Source organism: Symphodus melops (assembly GCF_947650265.1).
Source record: "Symphodus melops genome assembly, chromosome: 11".
NCBI classification, from domain to species: domain Eukaryota; kingdom Metazoa; phylum Chordata; class Actinopteri; order Labriformes; family Labridae; genus Symphodus; species Symphodus melops.
Window position 1 is genome coordinate 3,397,678 of NC_136701.1, and position 17,265 is coordinate 3,414,942.

At 45.2% G+C, this 17,265-nt stretch overlaps 1 protein-coding gene across 3 annotated transcripts in view; it reads right to left on the bottom strand.

Annotated features, from left to right (window-relative positions):
- srrm3 (serine/arginine repetitive matrix 3) overlaps positions 1–17,265 on the bottom strand; it is an 82,264-nt gene that overhangs the window by 22,156 nt on the left and 42,843 nt on the right. For all 3 annotated transcript variants that reach the window (XM_079356148.1, XM_079356150.1, XM_079356149.1), the window contains exons 3-6: positions 8,894–8,995; positions 982–1,083; positions 370–450; positions 18–86 (exon numbers count right to left, since the gene is read on the bottom strand). In XM_079356148.1, the coding sequence (XP_079212274.1) occupies positions 18–86; positions 370–450; positions 982–1,083; positions 8,894–8,995 (354 nt within the window). The remainder of the gene's footprint in view (positions 1–17; positions 87–369; positions 451–981; positions 1,084–8,893; positions 8,996–17,265) is intronic.

The following is a 17,265-nucleotide window of genomic DNA, read 5'->3' on the forward strand; positions in this document are numbered from 1 at the left end:
ATTATGCACACACTCACCTGTCTCTCTTGTGTTTCTTCCCACTCTTTTTTTTCTTCTCTCTGTGAGTGGGTGACGAGCTGCCGAACCTATTGATGGAGAGAGAGAAACAGTTTCCATGAGCCTCAGGTTGTTGCTTCAGTCGGTGTTTTCCCTCTTGAATGTGCTGAGTTAAATTACACCTCCTTGTCATCAGCGTTGATTTCTTTATAGCCTCCACCATCCGTGTGAATGTGTGGGTAATATTTACCCCAAAATAATGACCATTCTTTGTCACAAAAGCACAGTGTAATTATTCTGTCAAGGAGGCTAGAAAAAAGAGAGAAGGAAACCATGTGCACCGCTTCATCTGTGGAAGCTGTTTCCACTCACCGACTCCTTCTGCGGCCAGATTTCTTCTTCTTCCTCTTCTTCGGTCGAGGGGACGGAGAGCTGCTTGATTTCCTCTTCACCCTGAAGTGTTGTGGCAGAAAGAGCAAACAAGAAAGGGAGAGCAAGAAGAGAAGGAATAATTCACAAGTGATTATTATAATCATTTCCCAGAAAGAATACATTTTTGATTATAGTTATTTGCTGCAAGGCGGGGAGCGTCTATTTTCCCATTTCCTCAATTGATTATGACGCACAAAAAAATATTAATTCAAACATAAAGCAGAGAGGAAACAAGAAATGGCTCTCATTCTTTTCTGTAAGTGAGACAAGCAGAAAGCACAATCTAAATGACCATCTACATTATGGTTCTGGAGCAGAAATAACAGCGGTTGTTTATCCGAGTGTGTCTGGAGTGCTGCTCCACGATTGGAAGAATGAATTTCATGTTTATGGATGTTCTCAAAGGAAGCCCCCGGCGGCCATGTGGAGGAGATAATGGGCGGCTTGTTTAATTCAGCACTTGAGAGGTCAGAGCTATTCAACACAAAGCCATTAAACAGTAAGTCTGTGTGTGTGTGTGTGTGTGTGTGTGTGTGTGAACATGTGCTTCACCTGTTGTCACTACGGTAATCATGTTCATAGTCTCCGTCTTCATAGCCGCCCATCTCCGGGTCCTGTTCATACTGGTCAGGGTGATAGTGCAGGTGGTTCACGCTGAAACACATGAAGTTCAGGATGGTTAACGTGCTGTGATAGAGAGGCATCATCAATCAATCAATCAATCAATCAATCAATCAATCAATCAATCCATCCATCCATCCATCCATCAATCAATCAATCAATCAATCAATTCATCCATCCATCCATGCATGAAAACAAGTCAGAGTTTGACCAACAGGTGAAAGCACAATTAAAATCCTTCTCTCTGAATCAGTAGTTAGGCGTACTAGCTGTCAGCATCAACTTGATCGGTCCTGATATTAAATCTGGGGTCCGTCTGGTCTCTTAAAGGCCCGCCCTCCCCATATGCCCACTCTCCTCTGATTGGCCAGCTCTGTTTGCAGGTCGCAGGGAAATTTGAGTAAGCTTCTCGGTGGGTGTGTCCTACAAATACAAAGGGTACAAACTTTGCAGAAGTTTGGTGTGGACAGGACAGCCAACATCGTAACATTAGATGTATGAATTTAGATGCATCAGCCGGATAGATCTCCTTCATGTTTTATTTTGACTTTGTACAACTATGCACTCAATCCTGAAAACTTAAAGAAGTGCAAATCTCTGAACACACATCCTTTAGGGCACTTTAGTCCCTGTGCAAACTCAATGTAAAGAACGCTTCAGTCACGTGTCAGGCCAAAATAAAAACAACGAAAAGTCAAGAAAATATAGAAATGAGAAAGACCTCTCCTTTGTCTTTGTAACTTTACATTAGTGATCTTCCCTCACCCCAACACTGAGAATATCATCATCTCTCTCACTCTTGTGGGATTCATACCTTCCCACTGCTTTCGCTCTCTCTCTCACACACACACACACACTGCATTGTTTACTCAGACAGATGGCAGCAGCTTCCTCCCTAATCCTCCCAGCCTGACTACCCCCCACCCCTCTTTATGTGGCCTCCTCTGATCCACCAGATCTGACCTTGCAGGCTCCGTGGGGGCTAAAGAAACTGATAAAAAAAAAACCTCATACTGATTATTTTTCTTTTATGCAGCGCTATCGTTCTGACCTTGTCATGTCCCTGTATTGTTACAAACACAGCTGCTCTGGGCTTGATGGTGCTTTCAACAAAGAGATATGGAGGTATATGCAGAGGTTGTACGGATTATAGTGATGGACGGACACGTCTCTAAAAAGGAGATCCAACACAATGATCTCACAGAGAATTGAAGGTCAGATCAAGAGGAGTGCACTGTGTATGTTTTATGTATTGTCTGTGTTGAATTAAGTGACTGTCCCTGCAACCTAAATGACCTACGAGTACAAACAAAGTCACCTGAACCTGAACCCGGGTATCAAAATGGAGATGGTGTAAAATGTCTGGATATCCGGTGTTTAAAGGATTTGAACAGTGCTCAGCGTGGAGGAGATGAAGGAAACGGAGCCTTTAATTGGCTGAGCACCACTGGGCACAGCGGAGATGCCCATTCCCAGAAAAGCATCGCTACCTCAATAACAGCCGTCTGTAGACACAAACACACAGAAGTGTTCGAGCTCGACACACAGACTTGCTCTGACGGACACTCTTGAACTACAAAAGTCACGGGGGGTGTTGAGCGAGGGAAGACAGCTCTCTTTAATGTTTTGAAATTGGACTGCAGTGTCCATTTTAAACGCAACCTAAGAGAGTTACACATAGCTCCTTTAACAAACAATGTCCCGCGTTAAACACATGCTGGTACAAACAAAGCAGAATCTTCAGGCTTTGGCTGAACGTTACGTAAGCACATAGCAAATGTCACAAAATAGCTTACCATAGCTAGATACATGGAAGAATGCATGGGTAGATGGATAGATCTTTATTGACATTTTTAAAGCAGAAACAGAAGTCTAGCAGCTCTTTGACAAAAGACAACGCATGATACGAACGGCTAAAAGTAACTCATGCTTTTCTCAACCTCTGGAATCAAATCTTCACTACTTTCATTGTGCTGATGCTAAAGGACTTATTCTTCCTTTCAGGGTGCTAAAGAAACTGTGAGGTGTTTATTCTGTTAGACTGTAGACTTGCTGAATGGCACTTAGAATCCTTCAGCAAAAAGAAGGAAGGAATCCACGACATGTGACCTTTTCTTTTTTATGGTGTCTTTTTCAGGGGTTTTGTGCCTTTAGTTATTGACAGGACGCTCAATATAGTCAGAAATGAATGGGAGAAAGAGTGAGTGGGGAATGACACGCAGGACCACCTCCTAAAGTGTACATTGTACGTACGCTATAACCACTGGCACCGCGATGTAACTTCATCATTTACCAGATTTGTTGACTTTTCATTTCAAATCTCAAGTTGGCCTTTTAAGAGCATATTTCATCGAAGCCACCAGTCTGTGTCTGTTGGCTTACAATGGCATCCCTGTGGGCGCATGAAGGACGTTCACTGCCAGAAAGAGCAATTAACAACAATGGAAACGATCGAGTGGTCCCCCTGCTTAGTCATTAGTGATAAATCAACTTATTCCCCATCCTGTCTCTAATCTCTAAATTGAAGCCATGCTCCAATAAACCGGAGACATCTGTCTGCTTGGGCTGTCCCCGTCAGGCAGACGAGTGGGTGTCCCTATACTTAATGGTGCCCTGGTGAGGTAAGAGGCTGCTTGATTCAGCTCGTCTCCCCGGAGCCCCGGCAGTGATGGACTGTGGCCAAGTCTCTCCTCAGGGCTGCAGCACAAAGCACTAAAAGTCCTCCTTGTTCAGACAGGCAGTCTGCTACTGAATTCCCCAGATATGTTGATCTATAGAGAGCTGTAACTTGTTATTGATCAATTACTCCTAAGCCTGAGAATCTGGCTTCAAGGGGGTCCCATCAAGATGAAGGATTCACCTGACTGGAGGTTACCGCTGATCTAATCAATTGTGTGATCATGGGGAAAAACTCTGATGTTCTGGACGCTGCCTGATTAGATTTCTGTACATTTGCTGAAAGGTAAGGATCAATTCTTATTGAGTCGAGATATATTCCAATATGCTAATAAAGACACACTGTCTCAGGCATTTTATTGGATATTGAACGGCTGACTGAAGCTCAGGCTTCACTCTCTCATTGATCCGGCGCTGATCGTACCGCCTCGGCATGTAAGCCTGAATATCTCTTAGAGGCTTTACACGCTGCATTCCTTCTCTCTTCTCTCTGTGTTCCCATCCATTCTGCAGGAAATCAATGTGAGGCCTTGGTAAACAGAGTTATGAGCTATAGCACATTCATGCTACTGCGGGCGGTTTTATTGCCTGTGTGTACGAGCGTTACAGCCGAAGGGACCCAGCCTGTCAACAGTAATAGTCCCCTGTGGAAAAGATGGCATCTGAATAAAAACCTCCGAGCTGAGCAAACGTAAGCACACTGAAGGAGCAGGAGGAAGAAGACGCAACCATGGCAACCACTCGCACGCTCCATTCTGCTCAGAGGACGAAACGGGCCAGTGCTGCACGGATACGATGATTTTCAAAGCGGCAGGAGCCGTTTAGAATGACATCACATGGCGGTCCGCTTTCTTGTTTGCGTGTGGTTGCTTTTACATCTCCTGTGGATTCGGACAAGGTACCTGATTACGATACGTTTGTGTCTACACTGATTAAATGAGCTGGACTTTGGGGTCAAGCATACTCAGATCCAGGTCTGAGTCCCAATTGGGAAACCAACCTAAGCCAACTTAACAACTAAAAGCTGGAGACAGCATTTACAGCATGGACACTGCCATGGACGGGACTCCAAAGCCCCCTGCAGGAACAGACGGGTGACGTCACTCAGGCTTGGTCCATTCATATTTACAGTCCAGTAGATAAACAGAGCAGTGAGGTGACAGGTGGGCCTATTAATAGAGACGGCAGGCTGCAGTGTTTGTTGTCATGGTTTGGTTTTGTTCTGTATTTAATCCTGTTTTAGTTTTCATTATTTCCCTCGTGTTCTGTGTTGCATATTCCTAGTGTGGTTTACTTTAGTCCTTAGTGTGTTTCCCTGTATCCTTGTGTTCTTCTGTTGTCTGTAGGCTTGTTTTCCTGTTACTTGTGTTTTCAGATTCTTAGTTTGGTGTTTAATGTTTCCGAGTCTTGTTTTAAGTGTTTCCTGTTTTATTTTGTAATATCTTGTTTTAGTTCATGTCTTTTCATTGTCAGGTTTTACTTTGTACTTGTCCTCAGTGTTCTGGTCTTGTGTTCTTTGTTCCTTGTGTTTCCCGCCTTTGTGATTATCCTGATGTTCCTCACCTGTCTCGTTAGTATCACCTGTGTCTGATTACCCCTTGTCTATTTAGTCTCTGTGTTTGCCTGAGTTTCTTGTCGGTTCATGGTCATTGTCTTTTGTCGTGAGTAGTTGTAGTCTGTCGTTGATCGTTTGTTCCCTGCCTTTCGGATTTCGTGTGGAGTAAGTTTTTGTTTTGTGTTTTTGCCTTTTGATTTTGAGGCTGCTTTTTGTTAAATAAATCTTTATTTTCTGCATTTGGGTCCTCCTCCCTGTATTCTGCCTGCTAACACGTGACATTTGTATCTTCTGTTCATAATGGAACACTCCCTCACTCAGTTTCTGGGGTAACATCTCGTTATGCTGCTCTGTGTGACGGGATGACCACTCGCCCTCCATTACTGTGGTCTGTTGACATCTTCTCCTAAACCCCTGAATGTTTGCACAATGAAGGAAAAGCTACTACAGTCAACAAACAAAAACATGTTGTCATCACATGTCCCCTTTAAGGTGAGGGATTGTTGATCGGATGATTGCTGCAGTCAGTTATTATTAATTCGAGCATTTATTTGGTCACTGTAGGTTAAATTCTAGATTTGGAGCAATGCAGAGGACAAGAGGTCTGTGCTTCTGTTTGTGTGTGTTTGTGTGTGAGGACTCTGTGTTGAGTGTGAGGGGGAGTTGGAGGGGATAACAACCCTGCAAATTACAACCTTTTCCAATTTTCCACATCAAGGCCTCTCTGGAGAGGGAAAGTTGCAGAAATTGAGGTGAGCCTGACATCCCAAATTGACCCGACTCAGAGTGCCCTTGAGAGGAAACCAATGAGACATCAAAACAAACAAAGCTTCCTCTACTCTCACACTTAGCTCGCAAATGTTTGATATATTTATCCTACTGAGCATAATCATCCTCTGCAATCCCCCCCCCCCCCCCCCCCCCCCACCCTCCTCCTCCTCCTCCCCCTGGTTCCAGCGTGGCCTGGTGAAATGTCAGACTCCAGCTGAAGAGAAGGGGAGGCAGCATCATTAGTTCTGTCTGTGAGACAGGAAGCATCGGCGTCATTAGCAGTCATTAGTTTACAGAGAACAGGTCACATCACCGACACCACGCAGACTCTCTCCATCACTCACACACAGACACACTCACACACACACGCGCACACACACACACACGCGCGCGCGCACACACACGCGCACACACACACACACACACAGACACAGACACACACACACACACACACACACGCGCACACACACACACACAGACACAGACACACACACACACACACACACACACACACACACACACAGACACACACACACACACACACAGACACAGACACAGACACAGACACACACACACACACACACACACACACGCGCACACACAGACACACAGTGAAGAGGACTGGGTCAGGAGGGCCGATGCACCTACATCCTGCTGTTGCTCTTTTTGCGTTTGGCTGAAGCTGCAGACTTTCTGAGTAAGTGTGTGTGTGTGTGTGTGTGTGTGTGTGTGTGTGTGTCTCATTCAATCATTATTTTGATTTTAATTTTATCTCTACTGCCCTCAGATGAGCTGCTCTCTCTCCTACCTCGCGCTCAGAGCTACAGCGAGGCTTAACGCTAAACAAATTGACAATTATCATGCCAATCTTCGCCTCATTGGCTTCCAGCAGAGTTCAGAATAGACTTTTTAAATGCTGCTGATTACATTCAGAGCACAGGGGTCTAACCAATCCCTTTGTAGTCCGAGGGAGACATTATCAGTGAAAAACAAAGGATTCAAATTCAATTTATTGCTCTTTACAATTACGGCCCAAATTCTTCTGAACTGACCGCCTGAAGACTTTATTAACCGGGCAGGCCATTTGTCATAACCTCTTGAAATCAATGACCCGTGTTAACTTCTATTCTTACAATGTCAAAAGGGGACCATGCCTCTAAACAAGCACTGCGTAGATGCATTGAACCAATCACTGAGTGGATGTGCAAAGACACAACTGAGGTAGTTGTTTTTGGATCCAAGAAGGAGAATTGAAAAGTCAGCATGCAGCGTCAGTCATCAGTGAACATCACTGATCATGCATAGACGTGAAAGGATTTATGACTCGATCATAGTAACAGAGTCCATACACGTCAACCTAAAGAAAATGAATCAGACAACTTGTGCTTGAGTCTGCAGTCCTCACTCTTTACGCTGGCTTTCCTGCCTCTCAGACAATAGTTTTCAACATAACCCTGATGGTTAAAAAAGCGCTCAATGACTTATGGCTGAAATGCAAAAATCCACGTCTGTTACAGTACTTAGTATCCTAACAGCTCAGGTCATCTGAGACAGGTCTGCTTTCTGTCCCCAGAGTCAGAACCAATCATGGACAGGCAGCATCTAGTTTGGTTAAAAGTAAACTTTTGTTGCTTTTTACTCGTCTTCTGACCTACACATGAAGACATGAAGGAAACACGCTGTGATGAACTGCTGGCTTCTCTGACAACAACGCAGCAGCCAGTAACTTTAGATTCCCCCCCCCCCCTCCACCAGGAGCAGAATTCAAACAAAGTGCACGTAACAGAGGGAGAATGTATTATGTATCTTTGAGAATATTGACGAGTAGATCGTTTAAATATTCAGACATTTGGCGAGGTTCACTCTTTCCTCACCTTGCACCATGTTTGCTTCGGTGCCGTGCAGCATGAAGCTTGACTGATTTGTTTATTTTTACCTCCTGATGCTCATGAGGTTTGGCACTTTCACCGACACTTCAAAGAGATTTTATTTTCATCTGGCCCTCCTCCCATTGCATCACAAGCTTCAGATAATTTAGAAAACCATGCATGTGGCACGGGGCATTACTGCTTCCCACGAAGTTCACTTAGACGAGGAACTTTGAGGATGTGAACAATTATTAAAAACATAAAAATAAAAGGGACGAACACATGAATGCATTAGTGACTTGTCCAGAAATATGTGAATTATCTGAAAGCCCAGGTCAACTTAACGAGTAATACTTCATGAGCCAAAAATTTTAAATAGAGTCTGTACGATTTTTAATTTAAAAAGAAGGAAAGACAGAAAGGCTAACTTTTGATCACCATTTTAAAACTCACATATGGTGTTGGAGGCCCAAACTAAACGTGGTCAAAGACACAGAGTATGTTGGAGTGATCCCAGGATGAGTCTACAGGGGGCGCTAAACAGCTTGTTCTGTAGATCAAGTGACAATTCCCGAAGAGTTTCACAAGACTGTTTCAAGCCCGATGAAACCACTGACACAGACTCTCTTCTCCCAGCACTGGAGCGCAGCCCTCACCTGGCAGCCCTGCAGCGTTCTGCCCACATTGGAAGGCATCCAGAGAGCTGGCCAATCAGAATAAAGTGGGCGTGTGGCGAGGGGGGGGGCCTTAAAGAGACAGTACTGTGGCTAAAATCAACTGTTTCATGCAAAGGTGCTCTGTAGGTTTCACAGGCCGAAGAAATGATAGCAGAACATGAGGAGAGTGAGGGATAGTGAATAAAAGATCTGAATAAACTTTCCAACACAGACACGATAAGGGATCATTTACTGACATAAATACAAAGAGAGCAGCTTTCCTGTCACACTGAGAATAAGAAGATAAATAAACGTACCCTGGTTGTGTGTGTGAGCCCTCTCTGGTAATAACCCCCTCTTTGTCCATCAGCATCTGTCTGAATGTGCTCACTTTCTGTCGGATCTCTTCTTCTGTGTACCTGAGGACGGAATCAAAGACAGAACTGTTAATACAGACAAGAACTGACAAACATGTATCATCAATTATCTGCAGCTTGGACCGCAGCAGGGGCTTGGTCAGGGCAAAGTGTCATCCGTCATCACTGGCAGACGACTGTGAAGTAGCCATGTCACCCCCAACAATCACACAGAGTCCAGACAAATGGAACAAAAGCCCCTCTTCTGACAGTGCCATAACCAAAAGTTGTGGCTGAGCTGAACGGTGATGAGTCAGTGCCAACCCTCCCCTGACCCCGGCGGGTTCCTTGTTCATGCCCGGGCTGCGTGTCATGTTTTATTCTGTGAGCAGAGCGCTGTAACTCGCTGAGCGGAGAGCATCTGTGGGGCAGCGTGAGGAGCTTTCAGCGAGCTGACACTCAGAATATTGCAGACTGCTGCAGTGGCACATGAAAGAAATGAATGTTTGTGTTCCATTAATATTCATATTCAGAGTTTCTTACTGAGAAAAACATTCTCTCTTTCCACTTTCCTGCTATATTGTAGCTGTCAGAGGGTGCAAGAAAACGATTTTACTCTGATCACATAATAAGATCTCATTTGCTGTGTAGTGGATGATGAATGAATCAAACTCTCCTAATATTTTGCACGCAAACAGCTTTTGGTTGCATCCTGTCAATTTGTGAACAACATAAGTAACCTCTGTCAAAAGACTCCTGCAGCTCTGCCAGACAGTAATAACTCCCCCAGCCTGTCTGAACAAGTAGCGTGTGTCCTGGGCTATTCTGCACATTCTCATAGGTTAGTTAACGTGACAGCACAGGGTCTCTTCAGCACACCGAGCTGATCTCCGGATGTGTTCACACGGTCTCCACACTCTGCCAGGGTTGTGGTAATGGGATGTAATGAGCTACAGAGGCAGAGGAACATGAAGGAAGAGGAGAGGATGAAGAAGGAGGAGGAGGAGGAGGAGGAGGAGGAGGAGGAATGGAAAGGGAGAGAATTAATAAAGCTGTGAGAATGTGGCCAGGAGCCAGACATCACAAAGTAAGACTGAGTGGAAGCGTCAGCCATTAATTATGTACTGTGGTGTTTGTATCAACTTCAACAACAAGAGCGTGGGCAGCCATGACTCTGTTCGGATATAGATTCACTAATTACCTGTGGTTAAAAATGGACCACATTCACAGTGAAGCCTTCCCCTGAGATCCATCATACTGGTTTGTTGTTTTTGGTGGGAATTCAAAGCTTTAGACTCGTGAGCGGCGAGGAGCCTCGGAGGGCAAAAAGAGCACCGACTATTGAACAAACTGTGAAACTGCTCAATGTAAAGTGCAGGGGAACTGTCCACGGCTCAGTGCTGAAACAGACTCTTCAGACTCTTCACTTCTCTTAGCTAGCGTTCATGGAAGGACCAGTTCCACAAACTGGATTATAATTTAGCCAGTGGCTAATTTCAGCGTGCAAACGGCATTAATCTGTCGAGTGTTTCGCCCCCTGTGGAATAAATATAGCAGCAGCCATGTATTCACAGCTGTCAGCACGTTGATGGTGCAGAGAATGAGATTAGGAGGCGTGAGCTGAGCTTGGAAGATGGCCCAACAGCGAAGAAGGAGAAGAAGCCAACCAGGCACTGTGACAGCTCCATCAGGTCCTGCTGTACGGCAATCTCTCAGCCCAGAAGCTGTCAACTCAGCACAATGGAGCGAGCCTCAAACGCACACTTTAAATTCATGGTTTTCCACACACGGTTACGACAACTGTCACTGTACAGCAGCTGCTTAGTCTACAAGCGATCCTACAAGCTCTCGGTTGTTGTGAAGTGGATTGAAGGAGAAAGGTGAGAAAGGCTCAGAGAGGATACTTTTAACCGAGTAAGCGCTGACCAATCAGACGTTAAGGCTGGAGGGCTTTCTCCTTCACATTGTGCTGATGATGGAGACGATGTTAGCACCTGCGGCTATCTCGGTTGACACTCCAGCTAAAGTGAGAAAAGAAGGGTCACAGCGTGTGAAGCTAAAGCCTCTGTTGACATGTAACCTCCAGAGTTTCCTCTTTCTCTTCTCTCGGCTCTCTCATTGAATGAATGTCGAGGCTCCGCACAGCTTCGCAGCAGGAAGCACAGCAATATTTGGTCCTCTTTTGATCGGTCTGACTTTCAAAACAAAGTCAGGGAGTGTTTGCCCAGCAGTGGTTCTGCTTAGACACAGAGCCTGAGGTTTAGCAGTACAGGTTGTAAGAAAGCAGCTGAATGCCTGCAGGAGCCCGGTGGATAGTCAGCAAACTCACCTCCAGAGAGCTACTGACAAAGAAAGCCTGAACCACGACGATTCAGAGTTCGGGACGAGAAATAAACTAACCAAACTTTTACAATGTAATTAACCCATCCTGTTCAAATGTTTACACAAAAACGCAGCACTGAACTTGAGGGGGGGACGCCACAAAACCCAGGGTGACAGAAGTCTCTTCAGTGCACGACAGGAAATACTTCCTTATTTGGACGTAATGAGCACCCTTATTCTTTCTAGTAGTGATTACAATTCTTTTTTAAATACATTTATATACCTAACTGTTTTAAATTTTGTTCCATTTCTGTGGAACTGTAAAGTTTTGATTCACAAAAGAACGGCTTTAAAGTGAGCGCCTGGATATTGTTTAAAAAAAAAAGATAAAGAAAAGGTCCATGTTCGTGTGCTCTGCTGGTTTTTCATTGGCCATGAAAGCGACCCTGCCTATTGCGTCGAGTTTAGAGAAACCTTCCTTATCATCTCTCTCGCTGTTGTGTGTGTGTGTGTGTGTGTGTGTGTGTGTGTGGCTGTGTATCACTGGCTATGTCTTTGAAGGCAAAGGACAGATATATTGACATGTGACTTCAAAACAAAACACCATCACAGTCACAATAAAGAAGAGAATGGGTAGATTGGACCATCCTCATAAAAAAGTGCTCTCTCAACTCTAAAGGAACAAACCGAGAATTAGCCGGAGTTTGTTCTGGGAAAAAGGAAATGGAAATTATTTTGTTACCATTCTCAACTTTCGACAATTGAGAATAAAGGCCAATAAAGGCCAATAAAGGCCAATAAAGGCGTGCCGTGCTGAACTGAACCGCTTAATTGAAACGTTGCTTAAATGTTTGAAAGCCCCTAAATATCCTAATCAATATCTTTGAGAGAACTGATGTGATCTTCACAGATTAAAGATCTATTCAGACCTTCTTTTTTTTTTCAAAGAAGTTAGACGCTTTGTAAAACCTGCGTGTGCAAGAAGGGACACCTATTGGATGAATGTCAGACGCCTTTTAGACGAGCGCTCTGAAACAACACTCCTCCGCTCTGCACATTTCATCAGCACTTCCTGCAGCTGTCAAGGTAACTGCTGTGTGCATAACACGACATCTGCTCTGCCCCGACACCGAGCAGAGGAGGGGCGGAGAGCAGCGGTCACTCCGAGCGACTCCGAATCGTAATCGTAATGAAAGTTAAACTGAGCGCGACACTTGTGTATTTACATTTGTGCGAGTGTGTCTACGTGTGTGAGGCGGGACTGAGCTAGCCCAGTGTATCTCGAATAAAAGCCATTTAGCCCCGGCCTATTGCCCACACATGTGATTCTGGTTTAGAGAAAGAGAGGCGGGGGACATTGATCAGAGCGAGGGAACTCCCCGCCACACAAACCATGAAAAATCACCACGGTTAAAGAAGCTGATTGGAGTAATTAGGAACGTCTGAGCACCCATAGATCCCCCTGTTAACTCGCCACGAGCCCAGAGACCCTGCTTTTACTGATACTCATTGATTTGATGTGGACGTGCCGATGTTTGAGGCGTGCACATGCCCCCCCCCCCCCCCCCCCCCCCACCCCTCTAAGTCGTCCCGGGGTGCTTCTGTACACTTCTGAAACTCTGCAGCAATCAATCTCTCTGCAGACGCACAGTGATGCCAATGCAGTTAGTAAGATTGAACGGCGGTGGGAACACAGGGAGAACACCCCCACATTTCTATTTCAGGTGAAGAATTAGAACGACCTCGAGTGCCAGAGTGAAATACTTTAACTCTGGAGTGGAGGATTTTCAATGGATGCTTTCTAAAGGTATAGATTCTCTGCTTAGATAACAGGTACAACAGGGAACACACAGAAAGAGAACACCTTTCTTGTACTTTATAAAGCCGACCTCTTCACCTCCCACACAGTGTAAGCAGATCAATGGCTGGAGCAGAATCTTCTATCTCCACTCTGTCTGATTGCTCGCCCTCTCTCTAGCACATCATTTGAAGCTGTTTTGTCTACCATGAACCCACCATATTGCCTTGTGAGCCCTCCAGTGACAACGTATTAAATGGGTCATTGTCCCCGAGATGCTTCCCCTCCAATTTCCAGCCTTATAGGACTCGGGCTTATCGTCTTATGACGCAGGCTCTGGCTCGCAGGAAAACCTCCATCAGAGCAGAGATAGTTATTTGCGCTGGCCTTCGAGGCTCTTTTAATAAGATCCAGACCCCTCACATCTCTTACAACCCAAATGGCATCTCTGCAGATGTTATTAAAGGAAGACAGGAGCAGTGGAGGCAAAATGCGGCAATTTAGCTCCCGAGTCCCTTCTTCTTGCTCTCTGTCTGTTCTGTCACAGGGTTTATTTTCTGCCTCCTTTAAAACCAACGCATCACAGCCATAGCACTTTATTATCAGTGGGACTCTTTTAATGCACAGTGACATTTTAATTTAAATGTTTGTTTATATTTCTTGGTTGTGTTTTTCTGTCCTAAGTCTGTCTATCTGTTGTGTTTTTTTTGTGTTCACTGCTGTAAATCAAATTTCCCTTCCACTGACAATAAAGGTCTGAACTCAACTGAAACATATTCTGTTTTCATTACAGGAACAAAAACATCTCATTTTAGCACAGTAAAAAAAAAAAAGAATCTTTAACATTTGAGAAAGCTGTCAGCAGTGGGTGGTAAGAAAGCGTGTCACAAATGCATAAGTAAGGCTGCATGCTCACTTTAGTTATGGGTGGACAACACCATTATGTGTGTGTGTGTGTGTGTGTGTGTGTGTGTATGTGTGTGTGTGTGTGTGTGTGTGTGTGTGTGTGTGTGTGCACAGAGATGCTGGGCTTGATGTGTTTACAGGGAGCAGCACGTAGCCTGCAGATTAGAGAGAGGGAGGCCTCGTGAAGAGAGCTCATTAGAGAGCGGGGGGGGAAAGAAAGGCTCAGACACCACAGGAGTTCAAATCATGGACAATCTCTACGCCTCAATTAGAGCTCCTGAAATAGAGTCTGGACAGCTGAATGCAGACAGGCACACCTTAAATACAGGTTAGCTTTCTCATCATAAGGAACCTAACTCGGCTCTGAGGTATAGACCCTGACAGGGTAACACATGTTAGTCTCGCTACATAAATGCCATCACGACCTCATCAGATAGGCATGTGGCCATTGTATTATAAAGCCCTCATCCAATTAAAGTCTCTCACTTTGTAGGAAGAAGGAATATGAGTGCACTGACTGACTGGAGCAGCTTCTCGCCTTCAATGATTAAATCAGAGTTTTAACGAACACCACTTATAGTAACTGGTGTTATCGATCCTAGATCTCCATCTGTAACGAATAAATGGACTTTGAGCTTGTATAGCGTTTTACACTGCAAGCCCCACGTCCCGATTCAAACCCGTTCACACACTCAGTATTTACTCATCCATTTATACAAATTCACACGCGGCTTACGCAGTGTGGAGGTTCAGTCGTGCTAAAGGACACACTGCAGAAGCTGGGGATCAAACCCCTGACCTCCCCAACCTGAGTCGATGGGGAATAGGGCGATGGACAGATTCTATGGATTCACTCAGAGTCCACCCTCAGGCTTAATTTTTCACAACTTTTTGGTTTATCTGTGTTTAATAATGGCGAACATCAAGGTAGTTTTTGCAGTGTGGTCCGAGGCAAAGAAAACGGACTACTGTATGTTCATCTCCTCATACAGCTCATAAATATCAAGCCTCAAAGGTCCAGTGTGCGTAACCTCCAGCACATCTGACATAGACAAACATTAAAGGCCAACGCTCCCTGCAGAGCGACAGTGCATGGAGGGTGCTGGCCTTAAACAGCTGAATACACAGACTGCTTTAATTGCCGATCTCGTCTAATTGGCTCCCAGAGTGAGGCCATCACTCCTGACAGACTATTCATCCCGTCCTAACTCTGGAAAGAGCATGAGGGGGCTGCATTCAAAAAGAGGAGGGGGGAGTCTGTCATGTTGTTGGAGTTCAAGAAAGAGGCAGACGTCCAACCTGCCTTCCAGCCTAATCCTTCGCCCAGGCCTGAGTCAGGCCGGGGATCGGGGGTGAGGTAGAGGCTGAGCCTGTTGGCTTAATTCAACAACAATTTTAATTGTATCAAATGCCTGGCGTAACTCCCCCTCTCTGCTCGTGTGTTTTATCCCCCACTCTATCCCTTAATCCTGCACACATGCACACGCTCGCTCATTTAGAGAGGAACATTAGAAACTGGAGAGGCAAGAGGAGCTGTCCTGAGCCGAGCTGGCAATTGAGAATCTCCTTTTATTATGGCTTAACAGGATGAGTCGAGTCTGTCCACAGCTTTAACACTCAGCTGAGTGGAAGTCTTCCTTCTTGTGTGACTGCCTGCCAAGCGAGCCCGCGCAGGCTGACGAGCAACGGAGCAGGTCAAGGTGGGTGTCTGCTCTACTCGGATTGTGTCATCATTAGTCGAGCGGCTGCCTGCCACCACACTGTCCCAGAATCACACATCATGACTCTTTTACATCAGGAGGAACTGAGTATACTGCCAAGAGCCAGGAGAGAGGTAGCTCATCACAGAGAGTCCCAGTGCACCCCCCTTTTTAAGTATCATTAGTTCCTTTTCAGCCAGAAATCAAAAAATCAAATGAACTTTATTTATCCGTTAGGAACTTCATTGCAGGGAAAGCGCCAGTACAGAACACAACACACACAACAAAAATGTGAAATTCTGATTGGTCATGGAGTCCCTAGTAAATAGCTTAAAAACAACAATAGATTAAAAGCAGTGGTAAATTAAGTGATAAATAAATTAAGTAAAAGCAGGTGATCACAGTCCCTGTCAGCCATTTAACAGACGGATGGAGGTGGGGAGGAAGCTGGAGCTGGCCCTCTTTGTCCTCAGTGGGAGCGCCCTGTACCTGCGCCCTGAAGGCAGCAGAGTGTAATGAGGGTGCAGGGTGTGTGAAGGGTCAGTGGAGATCTGGGTGCCTTTGCTCAGGACTCTGGTGTTGTAGATGTTAGTGAGTGACTGCTGTTCCTGACCAATGATTTTACTGCTTATTTTGATGATTTTACTAAGACTGTTGCGCAATCTGGCACAAACATCAGCCTTAAGTCTTTCTCCTAGTGTTTAAAAAGGGTACTGGAGTCCAAATATAAGAAGTGAGCTGCCCCCCCCCCTCTCTAGAGTGGATGCTCACGCAGGTTGCCATGTGGTGGACACTGAAGCTTCAGTGTTTAGCCAGCTCTGCATCGGTCTGTAAACCTTTCTGCGTTCTAACCTCTCTCCAACATTGATCAGGTTTCTTCTAGTTTGAGCAGGTTTCTGCTGCTGGAGCTTATTAGAAACATGCAGAGGCTTTTTAGGTCGGGCAGTGTGGGGGCCGCCTTCCTTCTCTCACTAAACTACCTGCTATCTTGTTTTTTGTCAATATCAGCTGATATTTTAGTTTGCATCCTGATCTGTTGTCCATTGTTTGTCTATATCATTGAGTGGTTCATCTTTTGTTCTGTTGTCTGATTTGTAATATGGGGGAGATGGTGGGTGGTGGTGGGAGGGGGATAAACTTGCATGATTTTGCTACTTAACATGCAACTGGAAGTATTCCCCCCCTCCCCTCTATATCAAACCTTGACTATTAGCTTGCCCTTTATTCAATATTTTCTACACTTATGTATCAAAGATGAATGTGATGTGGATACAATGTCACGAGGTATCAGTTGGAAAGTGAATTTTCTGTGTACCGACTCTTCGTTAATTACAGCCTCAGGTAGCCTGCAGCCTGCCTGCGAGCGGTGGTTGATCAAGCAGCGGTGTGTGTGCGTGTGTGGATCAGCGCCGCTGAAGCCTTGAGATTGCGGATTAGGAGTTGTTCCATTTTCATGGCCGTAGCATCAGCACACTCTGAGCCCCTCCTAACTTTTTGCTGGAGGACACATATCATGCTAATGAAACAGGCTACGCTGGGTTGGCCCCTATTTTCTTCACTGAATGTCTCCATGGCAACCACAGTAATAACCATAACTTAAGGATATG